Here is a 15,761-nt window from a genome sequence, read left to right as displayed (position 1 = left end):
CTTTAACTACAGTATTTTTTTTTTTTTTCTGATCGAGTGGGTATCCGGATCAATCCTTACGGAGTCCCGACTAATCCCACTCCGGCCCGGAGAGGAGGCCCCACTCCACTCGAGCACGGTAATTCAACTTTAACTACAGTAATTCAACTAAAAAATTAATAATAAGCTATCAATCCCTTTTGGCCCGCTCCCCACGTCCCACATCCCCATCTAAACGGTGGAAAGAACATTCAAAGCCCAAAACATGATGTAGTCAATTTGACCTCAGGACCCCACAACGCCAACTGCTATTCCTTTTCAGTTCATGTCCAACTCCTCCTTACATGAGTACTGCAATCCGCTTTCTCCAAATATTTTTTCAATAAAAATCACATATAATCCACTGTAACTATCAATTCTTCAGCTGAGTCAGCCTCTGATCAACTGAAACAAGAAACGAGAAATAAAACAAAAGGGACAGAAGCCCTTTTATGGAGACCACAAAGAGGTACCTAAACTATCACCAATCACCCTCCTTTGGCTCTTCCATGAGAGATGTCACTTACAGGTTCAAACCCTTTTCTCTTTTCAGAAGATTTAATCTTTTTCTTTTATTTTGTTTTGTACCAGTCAGTTGTAGGAGTTGATTATATTGAAGTTGGAGTTCTTGTTTCAGTTGTAGGTGCATTGTTTTTTAGGTTGTTTCAGCTGTTTAATGAGTTGTGAATTGATGCAAATTGCTTTTTCTTTTATTTTAATTTGACAGCCTTTTGTTCCTGCAGTTTTTATTTTTATATTTTTGTTATTCTTTTTACAGTCCAATAAGCACTTCTAGCTATTCTTGGAAGCAAATTTATCACTGGTTGGGCTTGATTAAGTTGCCTAAATCGTCTGGATAAGTATCTATTTTCCTGTGATGTGATCATTTAATTTTGAAAATGTTCGAGACAGAGTTTTCTGAGTCATCTGACAAAAGGTTGTTGCTTGTCATTGAATGCATTGTTTATCAGATGCAGACACGGGCTATTTGAAGATTCGGCATTGATTGGACAAATAATTGGAAATGGATTTGATTGATTTACTGACTAAACGCACTTTCAAGAATTGTTCTAAAAACTTTTAGTTGGCGATTTCAAAACTGTGACATTCTTTTACATCATCAATAATGGTTCTTCCTCAATTAGTTTCTATATAATGTGTTAGTCTATTGCCGTCCTTGGCTTTTAGTTGATTTGAAGTATTTTTAGTTATTACTTTTAGAAGTACTATTCTCATTTTATATTCTAGTTGATACTTTTGTGAAATGCCAGCGAGTTCCCGTAATTTATGCTCATCCTCCATGTTATATGTTCTCCTTTTACTCTCCTGTGTTTGTGATGAAAGGCTATCTTGGCCAGAGAATGGAATATTCTTGAAGTTTGGTCCTTGTAAAATTCTGAAACTTTAACATATTCCTGAGTTCATTCTTCCTTTGATGTTGTTTAACAACACCCAAGGGATGAAAATGATTTTGGAAGATGTAGGTGTAGGTATCTACCCTGAATATTTTCCAATTTTGGCTCAAGATCTTCTAATTCTGTAGAGTTCATTTCACTGTATCTTTAAGGAGTCCTACAATAGTTTTTCAATGAATCAGGTGGTGATGGAGCCTTAATGGTTCAAGTATCAGGTACAAGCTTGTCTGCCCATGGAGATTCTAAAGAAGTAGGAAGATACTGTTATGCTTGCTGTTATTGTGAAATTTCTTCTTTTGAACGCCCCATGTCTAGATGTATATTTGTGCAAAGTATTCCCACGCTTCACTGCAGCAGCATTAATGGAATCCCTTGCATTTTTTCCAAGCTGCTCCTCTAGTTCCAGTGGCTAGGAAATGTACTAGCATATATTTGCTTAGCTCCATAGACAGTCTGACTTTGCAAGATCACTGTAAGCAAGCCAGTGCTGCCAAGCAGGAACGTTAGATTGGAACAATTATTGCAGTTTCCTGCATGTTTTACCAGGCCTTCCATTGTAATCTAAGAGCACGGAGTGCAGAATTGACTGAACTACCAATCATACTATATTCTTTTGACCACTTTTGACTTTTAACCCTATTAAAACTAAATGCCTGAGTTTCCAAGTTCCTTGCACAACATTTTAAATAAATTATTATAGTTGTCAAAGTTTACCATAAGTGGATGGTTTTCAGCCTGTGTAGAAGATAGGTGTTTATCGTGCTCTTAGTTGCTTGGGTCAACACTCAGCACCCACTTGTTGAGAAAATATTTAATGCAATGCAATGGCTGTAAGTAAATGTGGAAGATTGTTTATCTGTTATTCCTGTTTAGATCTCAGCTTCTTCCCTACCTCTGAAGAACATTTGGTGTCTTACAATGGTTTTAGCTACAGACCTACACGTTGAAGGGTGTAATTTTGTTGTAGCTCTTAAGACTTCAGGTCCGTCCTACTTGAATTAGTTGACGTACTATAATAACTGTAAGCATGCTTTGGGATTATATCAAATGGCAGATCTAATTCCAGAGCAGCATGTAATTGCTGGCACCCTGGAGCCAAACTTTGATGTCTTTCCCTTAGTTGTTCACAGGATTAATTAAACCATGTGCAAGAGTTATGCTGGGAAAGCCTTGACAATGTTGGAGGCCTAAATTTATAATTTCAATTTTTCTCGTTGTAGCAATCTCATAGAAGTACTTCTCAAATGCCCAGCAAGAGTGGAGATTTCATGGAAAACCTCATAGGGTCAGCTAACAAGATCTTATTAAGCATTACTAATTTCCTCCAGAAACCTCATTTATAAGCAGACTGATGTTTTTAACTTCATTTACTGGAAGACTGGAGTTTTAAAAACTCATAATGTGTTTTACTTGGTGCTAGGCCTGGAAGCCTTTTAATTCTCAACCTGTTCGAATAATTGCTCATGATTTAAGTAATTATTCAATTAGTATGAGATGAGGTGTCACTCAACGCTATTGACAGCAGCAATTTTGAAAGACCTTTCTAGTAGGCTTGAGACGTCGCTATTTTGGTGATATTGTACATTTATTGACAATGCTGTTTTGGTGATATTGAGACGTCGCTATTCTGCTGTCAATGCTATTGACAACAGCAATTTTGTAAGACCTTTCTAGTAGGCTTGAGATGTCGCTAGTTTGGTGATATTGTACTCATAAAGGTGGAGTTATTTGGAAGTTTATCTTTTTATATGCATGGGCATAAAATAAACACTTTTTGTCAAAATCTTGAGCACAAACAGGTAGAAATTTCTACAAAACCAAATTAGATTAGTGTGCACTGCCCATTAACAGGAAATGTACACAAGCTGTGAACATTAACCCCGTCAAAAGCTTTGTGAGCAATGTGGTTGGTGTGCTGTAGTTAGATAGCCACAATGCTTTTGGAATTGTTGAGGGCAGATCTCCACCTTAGCCTCCTAATTGCGTATTTTTCTCTTCTGAAATTGACTCTTGAAGGATAAGGTTCTCCAACTTTTGAAGTTCCTTTTACATTCATAAAAGGCCAAATTGATGTGGCTATACTGATGCTATTCTTTGTTTTTTAACCCTTCATCATTAGAAACCAACAGTTTACCCACTTAGATTCTGAATTAGAGAAGCAAGATAACAATAACAGATAAGAATCAATAAAACTACTAAATTAACTTTACTCTTTGTGGTAGCACATTAATGAGTGTCTGATTTTATCTTCTGGTTACAAATTATAATGAAATAAACAAAAACAAGTGACTTGTGGTAACTGTAGTAATACTTTTGATTGTGCAAGTTCGATTAGGCTATGCATTAGTGCGGTATTGATGTTTTAAAGGTCTTTCCTATGTACAATTAGAGTGAATGTGTTAGATGCCCTGAAATGGACGACTGGAGTAATTACCTAGGTCTTGAAATGGAAAAAAGTTCTTCAATATCCAAGTTTTGTAATGGAAACTATGCCATCAATGCTAAGTTACCTTTAGACATTGCAACTGATTTTGATAATGCCCTTAGCATTTGAATTTGTTGGTCTTATATTTCTGAGGGGTGAATTGTGTTTTCCTACATGTTTTATTTGAGTGGTGCTCCTTCCTTGGTAAATTGCTCTATTGCTCTTGGGTGTTATTTCAGTGTTGCATGAATAAATTTGACTCATTAATTGTGTATTACATGGTTATATAGCCTATATTTTATGCAATGCTTCTTCTTCAATTCTGTAGTTTTGGATGTTGGGTTGAAATTTCGAGTCAAAGAGAGTAATGTGGTATATGGTAACAGAACAGTGGGTTCATATTAATCACACCCTGGGTTTACTTGGATGCACACCTCACTCTTTGGAGATTGGTATTATACCAAATATGGAAACTGACTGTTCTTTCTGCAAAATAGTCCTCTTTAATTGATGAGTTAGATAACCTTTTATGTAGGTGTACAATGTATACGGCCGCTAGTTGGTATTGCGTAAATGTGAAGTAATATCTAGTTTACATGAGATTGACCACCTAATTCAAAGTTCTTTACTCTAAGCATTTGATTTCTAGAGTTAGTCACAAGGAACTATACTCTTAATAAAGCTTGAAGTAGACAAATTGCTCTAGCAACAAGGAAAGCTAACCTAGCTTGAAGTAGTCAATTGACCAATTACTCTCTAAGGCTTGGACTTTGCGGCACACTTTGCTTATGAATCTAAAGACTTTCGGTTCCATGAAGATTGTGCAATTTTATTTCTTTCTGAGATGTAAACTCTGGATGGATCTTCTCATTTTTAATTTTTTCTTTAGGTCTAGACACATCTTTCACATGTCAAATATATACCCTTCAATGAGGAATGCGGCCTTAATTGAACTTAACGAAGACTGTTATATTTGCAAAGGTGGTAAATGTTTTTCACAGGGAGATTTTAGGAGTATAGGGATCGAATAAATGAATGTTAGATTCAATAACTTGTTACCAATTTTGTCAATTCTCTCTTTTACCAATATCACAGTTCTTCTAGATTTGTTTGAGGAATTTTGATTGGATTCCACATTTTCATTATCTTTTCTCTTGAAGAGTGAAACTGCAGATTGTGTTTTAACTTTTCTATTGCTTTTACTATGTTAGAAATCTTATTAAATTGATGAACTTCTCATGCTTGTAATAAAATTCTTATCAAAGAACTCAGCTTTGATACAGTTGCACCAATACCTGGTTCTCTCCACTATGATATTTCTTTCTTGATGCTTTATTTCTGCCTTGAAAATTGATTTTATCTCTTGCAAGCTCCAATTACACAATTAATACCACACGTACAGCTGTAAAGCTATTGTATCTTTCTTTCCCTTCTCAATGTCTGATAATGCTTCAATGAATGTCTGAAACAAAAAATAACTTTGAATTGGAATGCCTGATAGTGTCCTACAATTTTTTCTTCCTTCTTCTTATTGTTGACCTTTGAAATAATCATCTAGTCAAAGTAAAAAAACTTGGATAGAGGTTGAATATTTGTGTATAAGATAGTTCCTGCTATTGCTTCAAGTTTTCGTGTCTTTTCATTTTAGATGTCGTATTTTGTACCAAGCTACTTTTTTCAACTTCTTGATATGATTTTTTGTTGGAGGAACTTTAATTTGACTTTCAAATCAAATTATATCTTTGAAAGAAATCCACACAAATTTGAAAGACATCCTACTTCCTACATGTCTTTCACGGTTAAAAAAGTGTCAAACATCTGTCTATGAGTGTTTGGATAATCTTGCTGTCAATTCACAACAGACATTTGAACTTGTTTTACTTGGGGTTATGCTGGTCAGTCAGAGGGGTATCTTAGCTGGAATTTAGGTTGGAGTGTGTCTTGTAGTGAGGAAAGAGAGAACTTATTCAAGGCTGTGGACATGCTATTAAGCACTTAGAGAAGTGCTGTGTAGATTGTGGCGAGAACTTGTTTATTTGATCAGTAGAGTAATAAGATGATGAGGTAGGTTAGCAGGCAACTATGCAACTTTGGGTTTTGAAAGGTCTAAAAATGAATATCTTATTTCGTGGGGAGAGCCATGTCAGGTACGTTGATCATATGGATGGGGAAAATCCTCCTTTGATCTGCAGCTACCAGAGTGCATGTGGACTTGTCAAATGTAAGAACTGTCAGTTGTAAGAATATCTGTAGGACCCAGCCTTTATGCTTGATGTTGGCTTTTTGAGCATGGGGTTAGAAACTTAGCATTTTGGAATGTCTGATTATGTCATTTTCTAAGAGAAGAACATCATGAAGCCCAATGGTGATTTCTGTCTGAAGCAAGACATGGTGGTGCACTTTTTGGAAGCTTCAAAATAAATCTATTTTAACATATGGAAACCTTGTAAATGTGTCTTATTTGAACCAATTTTTCCATTTTTTCTGTTTCTCTTGGTACTCTCCCTAATGGAATTTACTGTGTTTTCCTGAAATTTTTGTAGCCAATGTTGTATACACGTACATATAGTCCTGAAAGTGCTGAGGTTTGTAAGTGTGGTGGTCTCTTTTATAGAATCGAAGATTCTGTTTTAAATGCAGCTGGAATTTGTTAGCATGCTTTTTTATTTTGTCCTTTCTTTCCTTTTCTTGAAAGTATTCCATGTCCTATCTGATGGTCTTCAAACATTGCACTTACAAGATTGTTTGTTGTGCAGCTGTGGCTCTTGTGGCTATGAGCTGAACTTGAGCTCTTCCAGCCGCAATACCTCCAAAATCGGATCAAAGTATGATAAATCCATAAAGAAAGGGATAATATCCTTCTTCTACATCGATGAATCCAGATTTACTCAAGTTGAAGTGTTAAAGTGTGTACCCAATTTTATCTTCAAGCACTCATGGGGTTTGCTCCACCGGAAAATGAAACTGCTGTGCCGTAACTGTGGTAATCACATTGGAGATGCTTATGAAGATAATGCTGCTCTTGTAACAAACGAATCGGATTTTTCCTCCAACAGTGAAAGCTCTAGCCAAAGAAAGTATGACATCAGAATCCGCTGCTTGCAACCATCTTCAGTTCAAGCTGTTACTCCTGTTTTGTGATGTATGTTCTCACAAATTCGCGTAAATCTGTACAGTGGGAAACCCTTCTCTTATTCTGCAGTTTGTACACATTTTTGTCAGGCAACATTTATATATCAGTTTCTGTATATTCGTTGACAATTGTTTAACGTATAAAAGCACAGCAAAACTCATGAGTTTTTTGGGATTCCGTATTCAATTGTACTTGTCCCTTTGCATGTTTTGTTGTATAAATTACATTTAAGTTGAAAAAACTTCATTTTGACATGCATTTTGCAGAGTTGAATTGTATGGCAATCTTTTTGAAAATTTCATAAAAGAGTGGCTATCAAATTAAGTTTTAGGTTGTCCTTTTCTTCATGATCTTAACATAGGTACAATAATATGTCTATAAAAACTCAACAGCTCCTGAAATTGGGCCAATATAGTTATTCCACTAGCAATGTGGTAACTTGAGGGGGTCAGGTGCTGGGCAGATTCAAGAGTTTAGTATGCCTACATAAACTCAAAAAACACCTGTTCCGTTGTGTTTAGCACCGTTTTAGTTTTGCTGAATACTGCATGGTGGCACCAATTTTAGTGGGCACGCACCAATGGCAGCAAGCTTTGGACATGTTTTTCGGTCCCTTCCCAAACTCAACCCTTTCCTTAAAAATCGTCCCTACAATCCTTCCCAGCCTCAACTACTAGGCTTTTTTTTTTTTTTTTTTACCTCCCACCGATCCATACAACCCTTCTCACCCTTAATTGCAAAATCCAGGATTTAAACCCTGAATCTAACAGTGAGAAAGCTCTAAGACTCCTCTCCTAACCGTTAGGTTAATCCAAATGGTCGTCTATATACTATTCAATTTGGATCCCTGAATCTAATAGTGGGAGAGCTCTAAGAGTCCTCTCCTAACCATTAGGTTAATCCAAATGGTCGTCTATATACTATTTAATTTGGATGCATGACAACTAATGTCAATATGATTTTTAATCCAAATTCTGCACATGTACCACGCATTCAAACCCGATAGTGTATGTACTATTAGATTGATCCTATTTTCATATAGTCTACTTAATCGTGAAAATTTTCTTCAAATTTGTTGTAACCTAGCTCTGGTATTTGATTAAAAAAAAAAAATCATTAACAGCAGGTAACGGTATTGTGGAACATTTTGCAACAAAGAGAACATAATCAATGACCTTGTGAGAAAACTTGACAATGTGACAACGATGTTTCCCATTTGTTAAATTGTAAAATAGGCAAAAAATCTGGATGGCCCTCGAATCTTTCCAACTATTAAGTGCATATTTTTGCTCAAAAAAATCTGTTTGGCACTAAAATTATTAGACTGATCGACTTTTAGCCCTCTAACTTTAAGTAAATATTTCCTTAGACCCAAAGAGTTGTTTCTCGGAATGATTGCTAGTGTGGAGTTGGTTGTTGTCCAAAGAACTTCCTTTTTAACTTTCACAATTCAAATTCTGAAAAATTAGAGTAAGATGATGTAAAATAAACAAGGGACTAATGGTTAAAGTTGAAACATTAGGAGTACTCAATTCTAATTCCCCTTCCCCTCTTCACTTCTTAAATCCCATCCTTCTCCTGCTAGGAATTTTTTTTTTTTTTTTCAAAAACAAGGAATAGAAATAAAAAGAATGAAAATTATGCTTCGCCTTTTCAAAGATGGCAAATATTCAGGCACCTGAAAATCCAAATTAGTTATACGTACAAGGAAAATGGAGACAGTCATCTAACTGTTTGATGCTCTACGCGTCCCAAACACTTTAAAGATCTTGAAAATGTATAATAATTTAAAGAGAAATTAAATGAATGAAATGTATTAGTTATTGAATTTTAAAGTAAAACAAATTTTTAAAGATTTTATCCGGTTGACTTTTTGAAATTTTTGGTTCCGATATAACCCGTCTTATTTCTTAAGCACTTGAGAGAATTTTGTTTAGCTTCAAGTTTCAAATCATGGAAAAATCTAAGCTAGTAAGACAATATAATTTATTCAAGAAAAAGCTATAATTCTATCGAAATCATAATTTGGATTGAATGAAGAAATTGAGAAGGTCCCAAGATCTAACTTATTAATATGGATCTTAGGTAGGTGATCATAAGATTTTTGGTTCAACTCTTGCTTCCGTATGAGGTGTGGAGTCTTCCTTCTTAATAATAATAATAATAATAAAGGATAGGCTATAAAAAAAAAAAAAGAAATCAAATCTGTAATCAAACCGCAGAAGATCCATAATCCCTTCAAATCTGTCATCTAGCTCTAATTACTGATGAACTTAGACTTATCACGCCTACTTTTTTTTTTTCTTCTGAGTAAAACAACAAGCAATGGTGCTGTGGAACATCATCTTGCAGCGCAAGGAATAAAATTAATTAGAGAACGACTTTGTTTGAAAGCTTCCCGTTTCTTAATGGCTAAGCACAAAAGTCAAGGTCACTAGTTAATGCATAAGAAAACCTTTCATGAGGTGGACTATTTCTTTGATCATTAGACAATAGACATTCTTCCACGGAGCAAAGTAACTACAAGTTTGAATTTTTTTTTTCTGGCAGTTTGAACTTTTGGAAGGTAAACCAATCTGTGAATTTCTCCCATACTAGGAAAGGATTGCAAAAAAAAGGGTAATCCAATCTTTTGCTGGTCCTTTTGTGCCTTCTAGACAAAACTACTTCAGTAAAGTAAAGAGGCTAACATATATGTTTTTTTTTTTTTTTTATTTAAACCTTTTTTAGTGTAAGGGGGAGGGCTAGTTCGAGTCCTCCTACTTACACTCTTTTCTCCCGAATCACCTAAGTTATTTCTTTCCTAGTTTACGATATATGTTTAAAAAACTTTACTGTAAAATTTTTTGTTGTAAAATATCTTTATTTGCACTATTTGTAAGGTGATTTTCCAAATGTGACTGAAAAATGACAAAACGGGCTGTGACCAATGACTAGTGAAAGGGGAGAGGTGGCGGCCGACTGGCCTGCGGAGGGCCATGTGTGGTGTGGCAGGGACTGGGGAGCTATGGAAGAGAGGGCAGGCAGGAGGGAAAGGAGGGGGAAGGTTGTGGGGAAAGGTGGGATTGGTGGTAGGGTTACTATATATGTGTGTTTCATAAATAGAAAGTTCTTTATATATAGGTGCGAAACAGAGCAATGTAGTTGGAAAAGTTTCAAATGCAAATAGGGCCATGGTGTGGAACAATACTATAGAGATATTAATAGTTGTTCGATCATTTTTTCTTTTAACTTTTGCAAATCAAATATATTCAATGTTTAAATTTCGATAGATGAAGAATAATATGTAGAATAAGAGAAGGCAAAGTAATTGAAAAAAAAAAAAAAAGAATTTATGCTTTCACTTTTCAAATACGGCAAACAATTTGAAGTACCTGAATGTGTAATATATTACTAATTCAGTCTGTCTAACTGGTGTCCTTAATATATATTTTAAGTGTCATATTTTTGGAAATGTAACATTAATTAAAGAAAGTAAATAAATACAAGGGAGGTAGGGAAGATTAAATAGGGAAAGTATATACATGTACGAGAGGGTAATAATTATTAGTATGTATATATATATATATATATATATATATATATATATATATATATATATATGAGGTAAATTAGGTGAACATTAGATGTGTTAACGAATAACCTATCAGCACCCGTTATATCCTTATAATTTGCTAGGATGGAATGGAGGCTTATAGTTAACTAATATCTCGATTAGTTAATGGATTGATTGAGTTTAAAAGTAAATGAAATGCTGCCATTAGTATAAAGTAATAATTTAAAATTGTATTTTTTCCTAACAAATGAGTTTTTTTTATGTTTGTCTAAAATTTTACTGCAACTCACTGTAGAAATTGTAGGAAATTTTTTTTGAAGTGTGTACATTTTTGAATATTTTGAAGTGTATAGTTTAAAAACTTTGAAAATTTTTTTAAGGTTACTGTAATTAAAGTTGTAAAAAAACTTGTAGCAAAATAAACTTAGCCAAACTAAATATGCCTTACGAGTGGTAGATGAGAAGGTGTGGCAGGAATCATTTCCTGACTGGCTATGTAGTTTAGCTAGTAAAGATGTAGGAGCACATGCTCCTGTTTTGTAACTTTTGATTTGTCTAATGAAAGTGTTATCGTTTGAAAAAAAAAATAAAATAAACTTAGCCAAAAACTTGTTTGTCAAACAGCTATTAGGATTTCTATACACAATTTGCTATGTAAATGGAAACAACCACACTTATAACTAAATTTGGTACCATAGCGGTTGCACCTGGAGCTGCACCATGTATTTAATGGTCGAGATATTCTCTGTAGTTCCAAAGAAATAGGATCCCTTATAACTATTCTTGCTTCAGATTCGATTTAATTTCACTGTTTCAAACTACTAACAATCGGGGCTTTTTGAAAAGTGCTAATTGTGCACATTATAAAAAATTTTAAATTAGAAAGAAAAATGTCATTAAAATTTCCTTTTTTTTTTTATCTCTTTTGTAGTTGATATAATTACCTATATTTGAGCGAAATGTTTTATTTCTATTGAAGAACTTCTGCATTTCTATGTTCTTCCAGCAATCTTTTAGTCCAACCTAACAGCGTATAACGTTTAATACTTCAAATTAATTTAAAATTGTCGTTCACGCAAGCCACGATTGACTTTTCAACAGCAAGTGGTCCAAAAACTCGAAAGACTTGTTTACTAATCCACTTTACCATGGAAAATTAAATTCCTTGAAATGCATCTACAACTTTTTTTAATGGACGTTATAAATTGCTTCTCCTGATCAAAGAAGAGCCAAGCCACAATTTTGAGCTACTCTGCTTTGAATTTCATGGGACTGTCCCATTGCAGATCGAGTCACAACAAGAAAAAAGACTACAAAATGGTACAAGTGAATGATGAGGATAACATGTTGCTGAATCTGCCATCGCATATTATCATCGACATCCTATCCAGACTGTCCACAAAAACTCTCTCCAGATGCCGCTGCGTTTGCAAGCTCTGGCAGAAGTTACTTTCAGAGCCCGAGTTTTCCAGTTTTCGCATCTTAAGACCACCTACTACCAGCCTTATGATACATAAGAACTCCGATTCTTCCTTCAACCTGGTGGAATTTGAAGATGAGCCTAACTACCACGACTTTTACTGCGTACCAGGGACAAAATTCGAGCAACCCCCCAAAGGTCTGAGACAGAATTGTATGTCCATGTTCGGTTCTGTCGAGGGATTGATTTCTTTTCACGAGTTTGGTTTCCAGAATCCAGATACAGTTTACATATGGAATCCGGCTACGCAAGAGTCCATCATTATTCAGAGCGCTGGAGGTGTAATGGAATTTCCTAATGTAACGAGCTATGGATTCGGATTAAGCTCGAAAACTGGAGAGTACAAGGTGGTTAGGATTTACCAAGAAGTTCTGGAGGAGAATTTGTTGCATGTAACCAGATCTGATTGTCATGTTTACACACTTGGATCAGAAGGGTGTTGGAGATACACAGGGCATGCCCCATTCCTCTATAGTTGTCGAGCGAACGGAGTTTTTCTGAATGGTAATCTGCATTGGTTGATTCGTGATCCTGATGGCAAGGAATTCATTTCTTGTTTTGATCTAGACAAGGAGTCATTTCAGCCCTTTCCAGCTCCTCCTGAATTGGACGAACTAAATCTTGCTAGCTTGGAGCTTTACCAAGATTGTCTAAGCGTGTGTGACAACACTTCAGACTTTGATATAGTCATTTGGGCGATGAAGGAATATGGGGTCAAGAAATCCTGGTTTAAGCAGTTTGTTATCGACAAGCATCCTATTGATCTGGTTGGTCAATACTATGAAGTTGTTCGGATTCTGAAAGTTTTCAGGGATGGAGAGATATTGCTGATGTGGAGGGATGATCTGTTGATTTCATTTAACTCTAAGACCAATTCTTTGCAACGTATTGACATGAACAGATTCATATGTGCACCCGATGAAAGTGATGAAGAGCGCTTTCCTTGCATTGAAGCAGTCAATTATGCTTCGAGCTTTCTTTCCTTGAGGAGATTTGATGTGGAGATGGTCGAAAACACTTTTCAAATTTGAAGTCTACAGGTATTTGGGGGATTGAAACTTTGGTTTTGGTTCGATCTCTATGATGAATGAGTATGTTAATATGCATGGATGTTTATAGTTATAGAGTTGCTATTTGTAATACTAAAGGGGGAAAAAAATGAAATGTTAAGAGTAATAGCTTGATTATTTTGTTCAAATAAGGTTTGCGAGGAAGAGGAATTAGAGGAACTAAAGATCAATTTTAGTCATGAGGCAAATAGATGGTTAAATAAATACATTTTGCCCCGTTTTAATCTTTTAAAGATGGTTGAAAAGTGAGGATTCGGCTAAAATCAAATGGTATGAGACACCATCAAATAGTATTCCGACACCGTTCCTTTTTTTTTTTTTTTATTTCCGGGTAAGAAAAATAACTAATATAAAGTTAAAAAGAGTCGTCAAATACAATCATCGTAATATTAGTAGTATTGCGACACTACTCTGGCTATATACCATATAGGGCAATAAGCAAGGGTTTCTTCTCGACAATTTAAAATAAGTTGAATAAAGATTTTATTTCACAAGGTATATGAGAAGTCTTGACACGTTCTCAATTAGTTTGGCAACTTTAAGTCTTTAAGCTGAAAAGACTGGAAGGAAGTGTAAGTGAAAGATTTTGGTTTGAACAATCTCACTTACACTTAAAAAAGTTAAAAAAAAAAAAATTTTAAGTTGAAAAGATCCAGTTAACTGGACCAACTTTAAAATAGAACAACATCTTGCTACTTTTATATAATTAAACTTTCACTTAGTAGATGGGTAAAAAATCAAACTATTAAGACCAAGTCTTGAACTTATTTTTTAAAAAAAAAAAAAGGAAAAAAAAAGAGAGAGATGATTCGTCATTGTGTTTGACGATTGTCTTTCTTTGTTGGTTTTTAAATAACAATTAGACGAAATAAAAAAACTAATACACGAACACACTTAAAAAAGATCCATGAATACCCTAAAAACACATATATTACCGTTCTCTCTCTCTACCACCACCATAGCCACCGTCACTATCCCCCTTCCCGCCACTTCCCACTCCTAATCCCTCATCTCCACCATTGAACACCCTCCTCTTTCTCCCTTTTCTGTCATCCTAGTTGAATATGTTATAATTTAAAAAGAAAGAATATCAAATGGATGAATTTAAAAAGAAAGAATATCAAATGGATGAATTTAAATAGTTATTGAAGTTTACCAAAGGACTAACTGCATTTTATATCTTCAAACTTATACCACTTTCTCATTTGCACTTTCAATTTCCATTTTGAACACTTTGTACCATGATCTCCCAATTTTTGATACTTTATATCTTAAATTCTCAAATTAGTCCTATTTAAGTCCAACTAATAGCAACGTTAGTAAAATTAATAGAATAGAGGATCATGGAGATCAATGATGATATGGTGAAAGTGGTCAAAAAGGAGTGAAGGGATTGTAACAAGAACAAAATACATTATCATTAATTTATACCGTCTTTTATCTTGGTAAGTTTGTAAATAATATCAGTTGTTGAATGAGACAAACTTTTGATCAATTTGTTCCAACTGTGATTCCTTGCTCCTTTTAACAACTTTAAGTACATTGTTATTGATTTTTATGATTCTATATTTTGTTAATTTTGCAAACATTTTTACTGATTAGACCTAAATGGGACAAATTTGAGAGTTTATAATACAAAGTATCCAAAATTGAGAGTTTAGGGCATAAAGTGTCTAAACTTGAAATGTAGAGAGCAAAATAAAAAAGTAGTATAAGTTCTAAGGAAATACAACTTCTTGAAGTTTTTGTTGAGCTGACTTTTTGAAATTTTTGGTTCGGCTATTAACCAATCTTAAGCGTGCTTGAGAGAACTTTTTTTGGGTTCAAGTTTCCAATCAGGGAAAGAGTCTAAGCAAGACATTCAACTTCGGACAAATGAGAATATCAAATGGAAGAATTTAAATAGTTATTGAAGTTTACCAAAGGACTAACTCCATTCTATATCTTCAAACTTATAGCACTTTCTCATTTGCACTTTCAATTTCTATTTTGAACACTTTGTACTATGATCTCTCAATTTCTGATACTTTGTAACTTAAATTCTCAAATTAGTCATATTTAAGTCCAATTAATAGCAACATTAGTAAAATTAACAGAATAGAGGATCATAGAAATCAATGATGATATTGTGAAAGTGGTCAAAAAGGAGTAAAGGGATTGTAACAAGAACAAAATACATTGTCATTAATTTACACCGTCTGTTAATAAACGATATTAGTTATTGAATGAGACAAACTTTTGACCTATTTGTTCCAACTGTGATTCTTTGCTCCTTTTAACAACTTTAAGTACATTGTTATTGATTTTTATGATTCTATATTTTGTTAATTTTGCAAACATTTTTACTGGTTGGATCTAAATAGGACAAATTTGAGAGTTTATAATACAAAGTATCCAAAATTGAGAGTTTAGAGTATAAAGTGTCTAAACTTGAAATATAGAGAGCAAAATAAAAAAATAGTATAAGTTCAAGTGTGCAAAGTGGAGTTATTCCTTTAAGGAAATACAACTTCTTGAAGTTTTGTTGAGCTGACTTTTCGAAATTTTTGGTTCCGCTATTAACCAATCTTAAGCGTACTTGAGAGAACTTTTTTTAGGTTCAAGTTTCCAATCAGGGAAAGAGTCTAAGCAAGACATTCAACTTCGGACAAATGAGAACACTAT

At 34.4% G+C, this 15,761-nt stretch overlaps 1 protein-coding gene and 1 long non-coding RNA gene across 2 annotated transcripts; both read left to right on the top strand.

Annotated features, from left to right (window-relative positions):
• Window positions 1-215: 215 nt before the first annotated feature.
• LOC113711711 (uncharacterized) lies at window positions 216-6,673 on the top strand. Its single transcript, XR_011822153.1, has 2 exons — window positions 216-547; window positions 797-6,673. It is a non-coding gene; the product is annotated as an uncharacterized lncRNA (long non-coding RNA).
• A 5,062-nt stretch (window positions 6,674-11,735) lies between these two features.
• LOC113712171 (F-box protein At3g07870-like) lies at window positions 11,736-13,241 on the top strand. Its single transcript, XM_027235462.2, has one exon. It carries the CDS (start codon window positions 11,814-11,816, stop codon window positions 13,056-13,058), a length of 1,245 nt encoding a protein of 414 aa, XP_027091263.1. The 5' UTR covers window positions 11,736-11,813; the 3' UTR covers window positions 13,059-13,241.
• Window positions 13,242-15,761: the final 2,520 nt, after the last annotated feature.

This window comes from Coffea arabica, chromosome 10e (assembly GCF_036785885.1).
Source record: "Coffea arabica cultivar ET-39 chromosome 10e, Coffea Arabica ET-39 HiFi, whole genome shotgun sequence".
Taxonomy (NCBI): Eukaryota; Viridiplantae; Streptophyta; class Magnoliopsida; order Gentianales; family Rubiaceae; genus Coffea; species Coffea arabica.
This window is presented reverse-complemented; position numbering and strand designations above follow the sequence as displayed.